At 41.1% G+C, this 15,928-nt stretch overlaps 1 protein-coding gene across 3 annotated transcripts in view; it reads left to right on the forward strand.

Moving 5' to 3' along the window:
* Window positions 1–15,928, forward strand: part of vldlr (very low density lipoprotein receptor) — a 58,668-nt gene that overhangs the window by 15,675 nt on the left and 27,065 nt on the right. For all 3 annotated transcript variants that reach the window (XM_031277500.2, XM_031277502.2, XM_031277501.2), the window contains exons 3-7: window positions 1,193–1,315; window positions 9,156–9,278; window positions 12,388–12,596; window positions 15,083–15,245; window positions 15,475–15,597. In XM_031277500.2, the coding sequence (XP_031133360.1) occupies window positions 1,193–1,315; window positions 9,156–9,278; window positions 12,388–12,596; window positions 15,083–15,245; window positions 15,475–15,597 (741 nt within the window). The remainder of the gene's footprint in view (window positions 1–1,192; window positions 1,316–9,155; window positions 9,279–12,387; window positions 12,597–15,082; window positions 15,246–15,474; window positions 15,598–15,928) is intronic.

Below are 15,928 nucleotides of genomic sequence, written 5' to 3' on the forward strand. Positions count from 1 at the left end.
CGTCAATGACATGCACGCATGCAGTAATCAGCATAGGCTACTACATACTTGCCAACATTTAGTTTTTAAAATACAGGAGTTTTTTTTTTTTTTTTTTTTTTGTGGGGGGGGTGTAATAATACATAACCCATTGCTATTAACCTATGTGTGTTAATTGTATAGCCCACTTGTTCTTGATAAGCTGGAAACAATAACCAGCACTGATGGTTAGCTTAGCACGCATATAACCATAACCATGGTAAATCAAAGGCAGCATGCTAGCTACCTTCATATGTTAAGCTAAAGGTCAATGGTTTGGACTACTACTTAGCCTAGTGCAGGGCTATTGAGGCCATACCCACTGCACAGATCATTTCTAGAATCCAACATTCTACAGCAGATTGAAGACAGTACTGCACTTGAGCCCAAGGACTACATCCCATCCAAATTCTCATCATTTCCATTAATTCCAAATTGGAATGTTACCAAAATTCCCCAGCTTAACTTTCCATTGAAAGTTTCTGGAAATTTACTGGAAAATGTCCGCCCCTTTGCAACCCTAATCTAGAGTAATGTAAAGTATATCAAATTTGCTAACTTGGTCATTTTTTCTATAGTCCTATAAACCTGGGAGGTGCTCAACAATGTGCATATGCATTATTTTATCAAATTGTATTTATGTAGAAACAATATTATTTTAAAATGCAATATGGGGGCTCCTGGTCCGCTCACCTGGTAGAGCGGATGCCCATATATAGAGGTTTACTCCTCGACGCAGCGTCCTTTTGTAAAGCAAGAATTCCCATGAAATGTATCTGCCTCGTGGTTAGGACTGGAGTTTAATTTCCCTTTATCTCTAAGGTGTGTTTTCCATCTTCCTCCTTTGATGGAAAATGAATGTATCGCTCAAATCTCCAGAGGATAGTTTTGAATGCATTTTCAATGCAAATGTGGAGTTTGAGCTTTGTTTAATCCGAAGGCAACAAATGGTAAACTTGTGACCTTTTCACCTGATAAAGAAAGAGGCTTAGGTATACTGCAATTCATATTCATGAGGTGTGCGATTTATTGCATTTTTTTTTTTTTTTTTTTTTTCCTTCTCCACCTATTTGTGTAATTCTATTTCTTTGATATGACAGGTTTCATTAAAGGAGCCCGTCTCTGTCTCCTCTTAAATGTATAATGAATTCCTCTCTTTTCTCTCCCTCTCCAGTTAGAAAGACTTGTGTCGAGGTGGACTTTGTGTGTCGCAACGGCCAATGTGTCCCAAAGCGGTGGCACTGTGATGGGGAGCCTGACTGCGAGGATGGGTCCGACGAAAGCGTAGAAATCTGCCGTGAGTAGGAAGTTTCCTCTCCAACAAATCTCACACAGGTTTCAAGTCAGATTTTGTTCAGAGTTTTTGATAATGGAAACTGATGATATGCATTGTATTGTTAAGGTAAACTTAGGTTTTGCAGTGATTTCCTATATCTTTCAGGCAGTCACTGAGTTTTATTTATTTCAGTATGATGCAAATTATGGTATGCAATCCCAGAAGTTGAACGTCGTGGATATAGACTACTTGTTAGGAACTTGAAACATGCTTGAGAGGTCACTTCAGGCCTTTTTTGTCTGCTTAATCTTGGTTGAAATTATTGTTCTGCAGTAACACGATATCACGAATCAGATACTTTATTACTGCGTTTGTGGTTGGGAGATATCACAGGAACCTTTTTTATTTTATGTGAAAAGCTATTCAATTCCTATTCTATTATCAATTCCATCCTAGACTATTGTGCAAAAAAACTATTTTGTCAATTTTATTTTCCAAGTCAGTTTTCATACCTCGTTTTTCCTTGCTTCTAAAAAATTTAGGATACAGTATGCTTTTGGGTAATGGTACGAATGTCATCAGCAGCAGGTTGAATATATTGCCTTTTTCGTTTTTACATACATACATACATACATACATACATACATACATACATACATACATACATACATACATACATACATACATTGTTTTGTGTTTTCATTGGATTTGTGACAGTGAGAACAATATAGAATATCTTAAATATTAGCCTTTTCAAATCATCAACTGTTAGGATAATTATTTATCATAGAATGGACACAATCACTGGAGTTCTCTTAAAAGTTAGTTTACTTGCAGCAAGTAGAATCAGTTTACAGCACTTCAGCATAAGTACAGAAAATGACTGTCGATAGTCTTTAACAGTAGCTTTTTATAGGGAAAACGGAGTAATATCACACAAAGAGAAACTTTCTAGTCTCTGGTCAGGCTTGACGTCTCCTCCACATGCCCTGCCCTCAGGGGTGTTCTGTGCTTTCCACAAGGTCAGTGATAATTAGGATTATCATGAGAAACAGAAATGGTTGCACACAGACTTCATGCAAATAGTTTTAACACTAAAATGAAGCAAAAAAACTATAGTAAACATCATTTTTCTAACTTCAACAAGTGTCTATCTTTTGAAGGCGTCAAACATGGGCCTAGTAATTAACCTCTAAAAGTGTGTGTGTGTGTGTGTGTTCTTGTAGACACAACACTCAGTCAGAGCTCAGGTAACTGTGCACCAAGGGCAGGTTCTCCCATGGGTGTATTCAGAGGAGCAAACGCATAATTGCAGATTAACAACAAGGCAGTTCATAATGAACATTATGAAATGAAAGTATGAAATTAGGACTTGTGCACGTGTCCCACATGTGGTCAGACAGTGTTCATTACTGCACTCTCAGCAATACATGGCTAGTCATACTGATCTAAAAGCAGTTTATCCAATCCATTTGAAGTAAATATCATGGTAAGAAAAAATGTTTAATTGCTTTGAGCTGACAATTGGGTGTTTGCTTGCTACTGCTATGATGATGCCAAAGATGCAACAGACACAATGAGCCTTTATACAGAAGGCTCCACACGTATTACTAGTGGTGGGTAGTATATAAATACCTAGGCTGTCATGAATCTCATTAGATTAGCTCATAGTGTTTGTCTTGAATAAGCCCGACAGACTGAAGTGGACAGTCTTTGGTTCAATGTTAACCATGCATCAATATTTGCTGTACAGTTAGAACGGCCTATGCAAATTCTTTCTTGATGATCCTGTTGCAGTAATCTTTTCAAAGATTCCCTTTCTACAGTAGCTTTTGGAACTGCAGTTCTTTGGTCATGGCTTTCTATTCGCTGATGAAAACCAAGAAATGCGGTTGAAAGCTACTGAAAGGGCTAGTAAGTGGACGTTTAAAGTAAGGGTCTGGACCCACAGCCACAGAACCTGCCATCACCACACAGCTAGCATACAGTAATGTCTTAATGAGTTCACCTGGAACTCCCGAACAGCATCTGTGTTAAGTTAGGTCTGTTTCTCTCTGCCGTCGTTTTTTCACATAGAGCCTGGCAGGATGAAGTTAACTTGTGTTGGTATGGCAGAGGGCTGCTATAACAAGCACTGGCGTTAGCTATTGTTAGCTTTCGTAGACCTGCTTGTGGTTTTGGGAGTTCCAGTTGAACAAGCCCTTGCTGTAGATGTGCCGTAAAGCCAGAGGCCTACTGTCGGTGTGCATGGAGATGAAGAGACATTCACTGTTCTTGTGTTCTGTTAGGCGTTCTTCTTTTTTAGCCTTTATGACAGACTAGAACACTTGCAGGCGTGTATGCTTTCTCCGTTAGTTCCAAAAGAATTACATTCCCTGAATCCAAGTGCATAGTAGAGATTTCTTGCTGTTTTTAGCTCTTATCTCACTGTTGCAGAAATTCAGTTGCACTTAAAAGCAGTGTGTGGTGGGGGGAGAGGGGAAGGGGGGGGCCCCCGGGAGCAGCCCTGTCAAACAAACAAGTTGTTTAAATGGAACTGAGAGCTGCTTAGCTTTGTACGGTATAACTGTGATGCGAGTCTTGCCGAGGTGCTTGTTGAAATCAAAGATGGAAAGCGTTTATACTGAATGTCATCTTTTAATGAAAATATCTCGTCTGCACTGCATTTACTGTGCTGTTGTAAAAAACCGATGGACTATAGCTTTTCACAGCTACAGAGATAAACATCACAGGAAAAATGAAGGCACTTCATCCAGTGCATGTTGGCTTGATATTTACTGCTTCCTGAATACTTAAAGCATTTTTCACTCAAAGTCAAATAAATAAAGCGAGTGTCTTTCATCCATGGTACTGCATGTAAATGCTGAACCTCGGGTCTATTCCCGACTTCAAGCACAAAGTACCTCGATGAAACTCGCTGGAGGGTTGATGAGACGGTGAGCACTTCTTGAATATACCTTAGCAGTAGAAAAGAAACGGTCAGCAGCCGTTTATTAAACCCATGTCAGTAATAAGTGTTCTATTTCTTAGATGCTTTAACTTTACTGTGTGCCAGTGCAACACAGCGGAATGAGTCGACAGCAATTTGAAACTAAACAAGAAATGCTTGCTGTTTGTACAAAATGATCAAAAGAAAAGTCATCTTTGCACACCTGTTTACAGAAAGGTGTGTTAAGCGTCAGTGCAATCATGTTCATCAGGCAGTTTTATTAAACAAGTGATGGTGAGCAAATAGATGCACAGGGTTTTTCCTGGATCAGAATGGGTCTTTGGGGGGTGACTACACAGTACACACGGCAGTAAGCATGATGGTCCGTGTACAGCAAAAGCAGTGAGTCTGTTACCTTAATTTGACAGAAATCTAACTTTAGTTAACATGTGATATTTAAATAAATCAGCCGGACTCTGGAGATAAAACTGAGATTAGTGCTCATATTCACGTTTATGTTCTGCTTGTTCAAACGGTTGTTTGGTAAATTGCTCTTAAACACATTTAGTGAGGATTTGAATTGCTATTTTTATTCTCAATTCTTATCATTTTGGTGCTGGTGATTTTCCTTTGGGGCTGGCTCAAACCTCTTTGGGAGGGGAGGGAAATTCCTCTATGCAGGAAAAACCCTGGATACACATACTAAGAGATAAAACTGGTGACAATGGTTATCATATCCAATAAAATTTAAAGGATAATCTATGAGCAGTGTCTCAGAAACGGAAGAAAAGACAACAAAATGTAATCAATAACACATTAACACATGTTTTAGAAACATGCATCAAAGGGATTTTTGTGTCAGAATTGAGGGTTTCAGGATAAAATAAGTTTTATGTAAGAGAAATTGTAAAGACAAATGTGATTTGGGATTTTGGACTATATACAACAAATGACATTGACTAGAACAATGGAATGGATTATTTCTTGCAATTTGAAGGTATTTACTTTTTCGGAAGGCACCAGTGACGGGCCAGCGCAAAGCAGGACAGTTTAAGACTGTCCAGCGCCCACGTCGTTTAAATAGCAAATGCGCCCATGGGCATGCTGGTCTTACAGGGAGGTGTGTTCAGGTGCATTCTTGGCGTATTGCTACCTTGAGGCAGCGGGAAGTGATCGCGCCATTGACCAACAAAAACCTGGTCTAAAGTCAATAAAGCAGCATTTCATTGTTATTTTAACAGTGCATTACTAAAATGCACCTAAGCTTGTGCACAACGTGTGCACACTATGCTTGTTACACACAGGGAAGCACGCGCAGCAGCACACAAACATTATTAAAAATAAAAAATTACAATGTTAAATGGTACTATCTGAATGCGTGCTTTGACTTCACGCACGAGCAGATCAGTTTCTTCTCTCCTTCCTGCTTAGCAAATCCGCCATCATAATAGCAATGCGCCAAGGTACAAACGCGCCTGGCTGCAATGTTCTAAAAACTGTTTGGTGAATCTTTGGTCTGAACTGTGCAACCCGGTGTTGGACAATGAAAATAGATTAACCTTAACCATACACTATTTAATAATTATTGAATTATTTATACTTTAAACTGTTTTAAATAACAGTTTGAAAATATTACAAACATAGTATTCTTTTTGTATTCAAATGTATGAATGCTCTTATTTTCTTTCATTTTCAACAATCAATTGTTTTGGTGATTTATCAAGTTCAAATGGGCCTTATGTAAATTGTGGACAACCTGTCTGCATGTTTTTCTGTCGGTCAACAAAAGGTCATCAATAGCATTCCAGTTTGTAGTCCATATATATTGTGTGTGTGTGTGTTTTTTAAAAGGGTTGTGTTAAGTTCCAGTAATAGCCGCAGTGCTGTACGTGCTGTTCTACTATAGCTGTTATATCACTGTACTGTTTGACCAGCTGTTACACATGACTTGGCAGCTGGGAATGGAATCTAAAGGGTGTGTGCAAACGTCTGTCAGTTTCTCTGTAAAGGTGCTGTGGTTATGTTTACGTCAGTTATATTGCATCAGTGATGAATTAAGGAAGTGAGCTGCAGCTTCTATTAACTTGATCGTTGATTTAAAAAAAAAAGTAGGATTTCAGTTCTCCATTAACTCAAACTACAGCCTGGGTTTTAGCTTACACAGACTCACACTGTTGATTTGTTACGCCCAGTTTTCGCTTAAAATGAAGAAAAATTACAAAAGGAAAACCATAGTTACTAGATGTGCCATTTGGCTAATTTTGGCATTTTTAACCTTTTTGTTATACCATGCATTTTATTAATTTGCACTGTCTGAACTGAATTCACTTGTCATATTTCTATAAAACCTAGTGCAGTGTCCATTGAAAACACATTGCTTAGACTGTGGTATTGCTGCTTGCAAAACCACTCGTACAAACAACTTTACGCTCTCACTGCGCTGCATTGAGTCCTGAGAATCTAGTGGGGACAAAGGCCGACGGTGGCGTCACGTCACCTTTGGCCCAAAAATTGTACTTGACCACAACGCTAGCCAACGGCTAACTACCACGTATGTTCTGCGCCTGCAGGAGAAAAAATCTCTCCATGCCAGCAGGGGGCTGTAATGTATGTGTCCTTCAAAAAAAAGGAAAACCCAATACAAACATTGCTTTGATACCTACAACTAAACAGCGTTTGCCCGAATCAGCAGCAGCAGCAGTACCGAACAGAGCCTACGATCCCTCTGCTTCACTTCACCCCCTCCCCCGCCGGGACAACAGTGGACATCGGGAGGTGGCTAACTACACTGTCCATCTCCCGGGCCGTCATCGCCATCGGTTCTCCGGGCAAAGAAGTTACCCTGCGGTAGCTTGCTACTTACACCCAGTATGCCTTTCTCTACGCTGGTTACAGAAAATGAACCAAACAAAGTTGTGACTCATCTGGCATTAGCAATGTGTTTTCCTACGATGTAAAAAAGAGCGTCCATTGCCCTAGTTTTTGTGGGGCGTGTCAGGGCCATAGTCTGCCTGAGCTGTGAAGTGCAGCCCCCGCTGTTGTACAGCTGTTTGCTTGGTTATTCAGTTTATTAATGTGTTGAACGTGTCCAAACTGCACCAAAGTCAACACAAAGCCTGCCACTGGGACCCCAGCAATACTCCACTAAATGTATAGTTCAGATGAATGGTTCTGGGGATATTGCTTTATAGTTAAATGCAGTGAGGATGCAGACATTTCATACAGCAGATGTTTATAACGTGGACCTGCCGAAGCACGTTCAACCCTGTTGGACCTGCTCAGGGTGGTTATACACTTCACTGATAAATCCCAACTGTACAGTACTGGGCTTCATGATCAATCATAAAGGAACATGATTTTTTTTTTTTTTTATTGGACTAAAATCTGTGAAACGAATTTGCGTTTAATATGATTAACAACCTAATTGGCATACATTGACCTGAAGGTGATGCTGAGAAATGCATAACAAACAAAACTGGATTCAGAAATATGGCAGCATATTGTTACCTGGCTTATCAACAAAACTACATCCTCGTAGTCAATAATTCACGCAGCTGTACGAGCCACTTTTCAATTCACCTTCATCTACTGCTCCACTGAGCAGCTCTTATCACAGTACAGTCCGATTTTTCTGTGCCACACTGCTTGTTATCTCCCTCCACAGTGGAAGATTGAAGAGATAAGCTGGGTCTTCAAGCTGAAATTTTATGGAAACAAGCAGTTTGGAGTAAATGTGTATGCGGAGATAAAAAAGTGGATATTAATGATGCAGGAAGATCTGGAGTTTAACCTCCAGCTGACTGATGAATGAAATTACAGACAAGATGGGCTCACTAGTTCCAACACAAAATAAGTCAGTTATTGTTCTGTCACTTTATTTTTTGCCTTGCTGTCATGTAGGCAACAAGTAGCCACTGCAGCTGTGATGACCGCGTACATGATACTGTACCTTTTTTATAAATCTGACGAAAAGGATGCATATGCGTATTTCTGTCTTGACAAAAGATACTAAACGGTATTGACCGGAAGGAGGCAGAGGTGTTAACGCGAAATCGGCTATAGTAGTGCCAGCAGCTCAAGGCCACTGTGGCCGCAGGGCATATCATTTTTTGAGGGCCATAAGGCTAAACTGAGGAGGCACAGCAGCCATGGTCGTTGTGGCCGTTGTAAAATTGCCCTAGGATATGTTTCTAAGCACATGTGAACAAGAAATCCCAAGATAGATCTTAGCTGTAAATCTGAATTGGTAAGGCTTGAACATGGCCTTGAAGTCCCAAATATGCAGATGAACGGTCCTTGTAAAATAAAAACCTGATGATTAGAAATGTGTATTAAGATTTTTTTGGGGGTTTTCAGGCCTTTATTAGATCAGATAGACAGGAAAGTGGGGAGAGAGAAGGGCCGCAGGTCGGAATCGAACCCGGCCTGCTGCCAAGGATGCAGCCTACATGGGGCGCGCTCTCTACAGATTGAGCTAGAGGCCATCCCACTGTAAACACTTGTTAAACTGAACTATTTGATACAGTACAGTAAGAATTTTGAAGTTATTTTGCACAGATTATTTTTTTTTCCATTTACACAGTTTGTACTTCAAACTCTGCATAGAATAAAGTGTTTTCTCAGAAGCAGACTGACAGACATCCTCCACAAACAATGTGGAGGTCACAGTGAGATTTATATAGCTACATGAATTTGAATGTATCAATTCCCAGCAAAGACTTGTGAGGTAAGGGACCAATCTGAACCAAAAAACATTGGTGGCCAGTTTTTGGCTGCAACATAATATCCAAAGTCCACTCCATTTTGCACTTATGTAATATGTCATTTAATAAATATATGCGTCTCTTAAATGTATTTGTTTTTGGTATGAATCAAAGAAAACGAATGAAATGATACATTTTCTAACGGTGTTTGGTGTTTTTGTCCATGCAGACACAAGGACATGTCGTGTGAACGAGTTTAGCTGCGGAGCGGGCTCCACTCAGTGTATCCCCGTCTTCTGGAAATGTGACGGAGAGAAGGACTGTGACAGTGGAGAGGACGAGGTCAACTGTGGTAAGTGGACACAGCATTTAGGACAATTTTTTTTTTTTTTTGTTGGAGTACACAACATGGTAGAATTTAACTTTTCTAACTCACTTTAGATAATCCCTGGATTTAGACTTAAACATTTGTTGATTTTGTAGTCGGTGAGTGGGGAATGTTGCATATCTTTTAGCTGAAAGGAGTGATGTGAACAACGGGCGTTATTTTTCCCACAGTACTTAATTGTCCATGCGTTGGATCCAGGGCCCATATACTGTAGGTGTATTAAAACACAAGGAATAGACCTTCACCTTCTCCCCAAATGGTGAAACTTTAAGTTGATGAGGACCTGAATGCTTTTTTTTAGGGTTAAGTAAAGTTAGACTTCCAAGTTTATTAGCAGGTAGTTGCTGTCAAATGACAACATGGTAAATGCAGTGGGAAAGCTCATGATTTCCCATGTTTACAGCAGGGGTTATGTCACTTACAGTTTATATTCATCGAGCTTTGATTTATCTGAATTATGCCTGGCTCTCATTTACTTGCGTTATGCTGTGGTTTGTTCATTTGTCCGGATCATGTCCTGCATTTTGATTAATTGATCAGCGCTTGGACTCAAAGACCTACGACCTACGATGTGGTCCCAAGATGCTTAAACCATAGCCTCCTTGTAGCTGAGCTGTATACCCTTCTGTCTGATTCGTATTGTCCATGGACAGACAACTGCCTGATTGGTATAAACAAGACTGCTGCGACCTGAAGAAGTGCAGTGATGCAGCTTTTCAGAAGGGATTCAAATAGTAACAGCTGTTTTTAATGGATGTGTGTATCAATTACTTCTCATCCTCCAGCTGTTTATCCTAAACACTGTGCAGCATAAACGCGCTAACGGCCTTTTGCGCAGAGCATGATGCTCTGCCTGGACAAACTATAAACTACAATAATTGGATCTGACAAACTCTAAAGCAGCCTGTAGCATGCTGGTACATTTTATACATCAGTCCAGTTTCTCCCGCTTATCAGAGGCCGCGTTGCTGTGGCAGCAGACTGAGCAAGGCGGCTCTTCCTGGGGGATCTTGAGGCATCCCCAAGCGTGGATGAGAAATACCAGTAGAATTTTTTTTTTTTTTTTTTAATTGAAGAAAAATGTCTAATTTAAGTAGACTTATCTGCCAAACCAAATTGACAGACAATAAGTTGAGTAATGATTAAAATTGGATTTCTACACTTGACATTACTGCTGACGATGGAAGATGTTAATCACTCCAATGAATATGATGTTTACTCTATACCGTCCCAGTATTGAGTGGGTCCTGGGAGCTGATTAGCATCAGTGAAATCGGCTACTTAGTAGAAGACATTTTTTATTTGTCTTGTTTTTTTTTTCATGTAATCTCTATTTATACCAGTATGTTTTACTGCAGTGTAGTAAATCACACACACACGCCTCTTAAAGTGAGCTGCCACAGGCCCACGTAAATCAAAATCTCAAGACATTGAGGGAAAGTGGGGAGAGAGGGGGGATGACGTGCAACAAAGGGCCCTGGGTCGGACTCTTGAGTCGTGCACAAGGACGCACATGCATGCGGGTAAAACATGGATGTGAACAATGCTGCATTTGAAATACAAAAATTTTAAGGAAGGAGATGCATTAGTGAGGTCCAACACTGATGTTTGGTGATAAGGTCTGGCTCACAGTCGGTGTTCCCGGGGTTGTATGGGGGTTGAGGTCAGGGCTCTGTGCAGACCAGTTAAGTTATCCCACACCAAAGTGGGAAAACGATTCATTGACCTGGCTTTGTGCATGGTGTTCTGTCATGTTGAAACAGAAAAGGGTCCGACACAAGCTGCTGCCACAAAGTTAGAAGTGCACTTTTGTCTATGTAATTGCATGCTGTTGCATTTGATTTCCCTTAATTGGAGCAGTTTTCCATAGTTTGGACTCCATAGTTCCAGAGCATTATTTTTCCTCCTACCATTATTTACAGTTGGCACTTTAGGCAGGTTGGCACAACCCAGTTCATTCCTCAGATTGTCAAATGGTGAACACGTTTCCAATACTTGACCATCCAACTGAAATGTGCTTTGCGTTATTTATTCTTGGGCCTGTGCATGCATGGTAATCTCAGGCTTGTGTGTCACTGCTAGGCCATGCAACGTAGGACCATTTTCTACACTACCAGCAATGGTCAGGCAAGAAATTGACTGACTTATTTGAAATGCTGTATCCTATGACGGCATCACGTTACTGAGCGTCGATGTGACCCATTCTACTGCAAATGTTTGTCAATGAAGATTGCAGGATGTCTACATGACTGTATCCACCTGTTAGTATTAGTAAAGAGTATGGCTGAACCCACTAATTAGATGACGGTGTCATATACATTTTGCCACACAGTGATACCAACCTTATGTCCCCTTTTTAATAATAATGTATGGGTAGTGTTATAGGACACAGGGACATCTAAAAAAAAATCCAATGAGCGACCGCAGTTAAAGGCATGTGCTGGAGATACAGCCCAACTGTCTAAATCATGAGTATCAAGTTCTGTTTCGTGATGACCTGCCTTCTATCTGGAAAGTGACACTTGTGTAAAAATCAGCCTAAAAATGTAATTACAGTGGATGACTCGAGTCCTGGAAATGGGTAAATTGTAACCTGTATACAGGATGAATTATCTAGACTTAAAGTTATTTCTGGAAATTGCTAATACAGTCAGAATAAACAATCAAGACTTAAATGATCTTGTAAAATGGCTTGTTTGACCTTGTGCTAGTTAATAAATCCTATTTTTAAGCATGTCAAATGATTATTTTAGCAACCTACTGTATGTCTACCAGAGTGGACTAGTTAGCTGTTAGTACACTGTTGGCTATGTGTTAGCAAGCTAAGGCACTGCAGAGCTTTCTGATTTATCCACCTTCCACTAGAACACAAGTGGCACACTGTCAACATGCTTTAGCTTCACTTATGAATACAATTTAAATATAAATATAGTTAGCCTGATATGGACATTTAGATCTTGAATTTAGTGAAAAAATGCTTGCTGTGCACGTAATCATGTTGCTTTTAGCGACTGAGCTGTTAATCCTCACAGCGCTCTCCTATTTGCTTCCTGTCCCCTCCAACTGCCTCCAGGTAACATCACCTGTGCTCCAAATGAGTTCACGTGCGCCAGTGGCCGCTGCATCTCCCGGAACTTTGTGTGCAATGGCGAGGACGACTGTGGCGACGGCTCAGATGAGGTGGAGTGTGCACCGTCCTCCTGCGGCCCCAGTGAGTTCCAGTGTGGAAACTCCTCGTGCATCCCGGCCAGCTGGGTGTGTGACGACGACGTTGACTGCCAGGTGAGATGAACACAACACAATGCCACATACGCACGCATTCTGAAAAAACGGATTACAAGTTGTGGACAAAAAATATTTGGAGAGATTTTTATTCCTGCACCACCAGAAGACTTAGCAGGAGTTTGGCAAGTCATTTTTACCTGGTCTGGATAATTGTCCTTATGAATTCTAGTCATACCCTTTTTGAATGCCCTTTGAATCATGCAATTATTAATGGCAGCATATTTGGACATAGTCTGACAATCCTGATTGGATGGTTGACAGTAACCACTGATTAGAGTGGCATGGCAAGATGATGTGGGAGTGGATGTCGCTGATGAGCTGTGGAAAGGAACATAAATAAGTCCACTCCTCTGCTGTATAATGCATGGTAGGCATGGATTGCTGCAATTCAAAATATTGCAACTCTCCAAATTAAAACAAGATGTTCTCATCAGTAAACCTGGCCTGTGACCAGTGTGGACTTGCGTCATTCTCATTAGCGCACGTTTTAAAATTGCCCAAATGTCGGTAATCACGAAATTAAATTCCCTGTCCCGATACGCCACCTCTCTACTTTATACTACACTTATTCAGCATCGACCTGCTTCTTCTCTTGTCTTTCATGTAATGAGTTTCTTGAGTTTAATTTGTTTGTTTTTCCAACTATAAATTGAGGAACCTCTGTGCATGCGTGTGTCTTTCAAACGATCCTGCTTGCGCAAAAACCGTAGTGGGGCGGGTTCAAAAAAGCGACTAGTGACAAATCTAGCAACTTGTTTTAAAAGACGCCATGAAGCCTTCAGAGGAGCAGCAACAGGCCTACGGGTATGTCATGTAGTGGACCAGCGCCTTTAATCAATGTGTTAATTTTCACAATCTTTCTGGTCTTACCGGCAATTTCCACTGGATGCGGAAAGTCTGCGGAACGTCTCCGGAGTCATTAGGTTTCCATTAAAGTCAATGTGTGTATTTCCACTGACTGCAGAACGTCTGCGTCCCGACTCCGTCCCAGTTCTGTCAGTCCGCAGCCCTCCGGAGCAGATACGCAGAGCTTCTATTTTTGACGGACGACGGAGAGCTCTGCAGCAATTCAGCACAATTCAGATTGTGCGGGACAGAAAGTTGAGCACAGAAACAAAATAAAACATCCGGTTACTTTTCAAAATAAAATACACCGTGCTCACGGCAGGTCACATTTTCCTGCACTACACCTTGAAAACACAGCACAGAGTTGTTTCTCCTCTACTCTGGAGGGAAACAAACGGTTGTTGGTTTTGTGGTTCTGTTTATAGAAACTACATCCTGTTATATCGCGCGAATATGCATGAACTCGCGAGATCTCGTGGTCGGCTGGCCGCAGCCGTTACGCAACAAATCCGGACCTGGTGGGTATTGACGGACGGCGGAGCACGCAGCCGTTCCACAGCGGAGCCAGTCCGCAGACGTTCTGCATCCTGTGGAAATCCACGGTAAAGATTTACCTCTGTCGCAAAAAATGTTTACACACAAAACTCCTTCGTTTTTAAGCAGATTTTTTTTTTCCTCACTATAATAAACGGTCCGGTATGATATCCCTGGGCACACACATTACGCACACCGGTTCTGCAAGTTAAATTTTCACAACACCCTGCGGTTATTGACCTGCCTTTCTCTCTCTCTCTCTCACACACACACACACACACACACACACACACACGGACTTTGACACTCCTAACACGTTTCATGGCAGAACAAGTTCCACTGAGTCGGCAATTTGCCTGTTCCTTGTTAATTGGCTGTGTGGTTATCACTGTGACGGCCTCGCAGCAAAATGAAAAACTGATGCCAACTCTTCCATCCACAAATGTATAAAGTACTGTGTTCAATGGGAAGGTCACTGTTATTCACTCTCTTGCTTGATTCTAATTAAAGGGATAAACATCTGTGAGAGCAGAGTCCTGAAGCTGTGGCATTTCTGCCCTGCACATCCCCCAGATCACCTGTCAATCAAACAACGTGGGTGTATCATAGAGTCAGAGCGCATTGCATCATACTCCACGCCCAACTGAGGGGAAAACACTCAGCGCCACAATATGCAACCAAGGGCTGAAACACTAACAAAAGGCCTGTAGCTAGCTTACTCTTAGTGAACTCTGATTCTTGTATAATCAAAGTAAACCCCTTTTGAAAATAATGAGATTTACTCTGTATCTGTAGGTTTTATGTTCTGTCCCACACATTTCTCTTCATTCAGAGGGCCATACCAGATCTAAACGTCACACTTCCAGTGTTCAAAATTGCTCTTAGTTTTTACTCAAACTGGTCTCAGAGCAGCGAGTGAACTGCTGAATGTTGGCTAAAACACAGAGCAAAACTGGCAAACTCTATAACATGACTATATTTTCTTAAAAATTAGAAAATGGCATCTGTTTCCCTCATCCAAACCAATACATATAAAAGGGATAACTCTTAATTGTAGTTTTTCAGACGATGCATGATCAAATTCTCGTCTCTTTCCACTGCAGGACCAGTCAGATGAGTCTCCGTCTCGTTGCGGCCGTCACCCGACTCCACCTGCCAAGTGTTCATCCAGCGAGATGCAGTGTCGCTCAGGAGAGTGTATTCACAAGAAGTGGAGGTGTGACGGAGACCCAGATTGCAAGGACGGCAGCGACGAAGCCAACTGTCGTATGTACTGACCAGCTGTCAACACATTAACAATTTAGCATTTAAGATCCTAATGGCATTTATTTTTGGTACCACGGCAAATTGGAATTTTTTAACTATTTAAATGTGGTAATCGTCCTTTCACGAATATACTAAAGATTGTCCAATGTCCATAAGTGAATGAGCCAGTGATTGGCACGAATCATGTGTAACTCAGGTTTATGTGTGTGTGTCTGTGTGTCCTTGGTAGCTGTACGCTCGTGTGTTCCGGATCAGTTCAAATGTGATGATGGAAACTGTATCCTGGGCAGCAGACAGTGTAACGGCGTCAGAGACTGCGCCGATGGATCAGATGAAGTCAACTGCAAAAACTGTATGTGCTCTTTGTGTTTGCAGCTTTACCAATGACTGTTTTTTTTAATTATCCTGAGGAAATTGTCAAGTAAAGAAGTGAACTTTCAGGTCAGTCTCTATTTTGGTAAATGGAAAAATGTAGTCTTAAAATGAATGTATTTATTTACAATACTGGTACCAGAAAACAGACCCCAAACAACAGTTGTGGCATGGAGTTTGCATGACAAACTAGTCTAGTCTAGTACTCATAAGAACAAGGTCACACATGGAGGCCTGTGTAGCACTTCTGACCTATCAGTCTAAGAATGCAGAACCCTGTCTCCATTAGCATGTCAAGAATTTGAGACAAA

This window comes from Sander lucioperca, chromosome 14 (genome assembly GCF_008315115.2).
Source record: "Sander lucioperca isolate FBNREF2018 chromosome 14, SLUC_FBN_1.2, whole genome shotgun sequence".
In the NCBI taxonomy this organism is placed as follows: Eukaryota; Metazoa; Chordata; class Actinopteri; order Perciformes; family Percidae; genus Sander; species Sander lucioperca.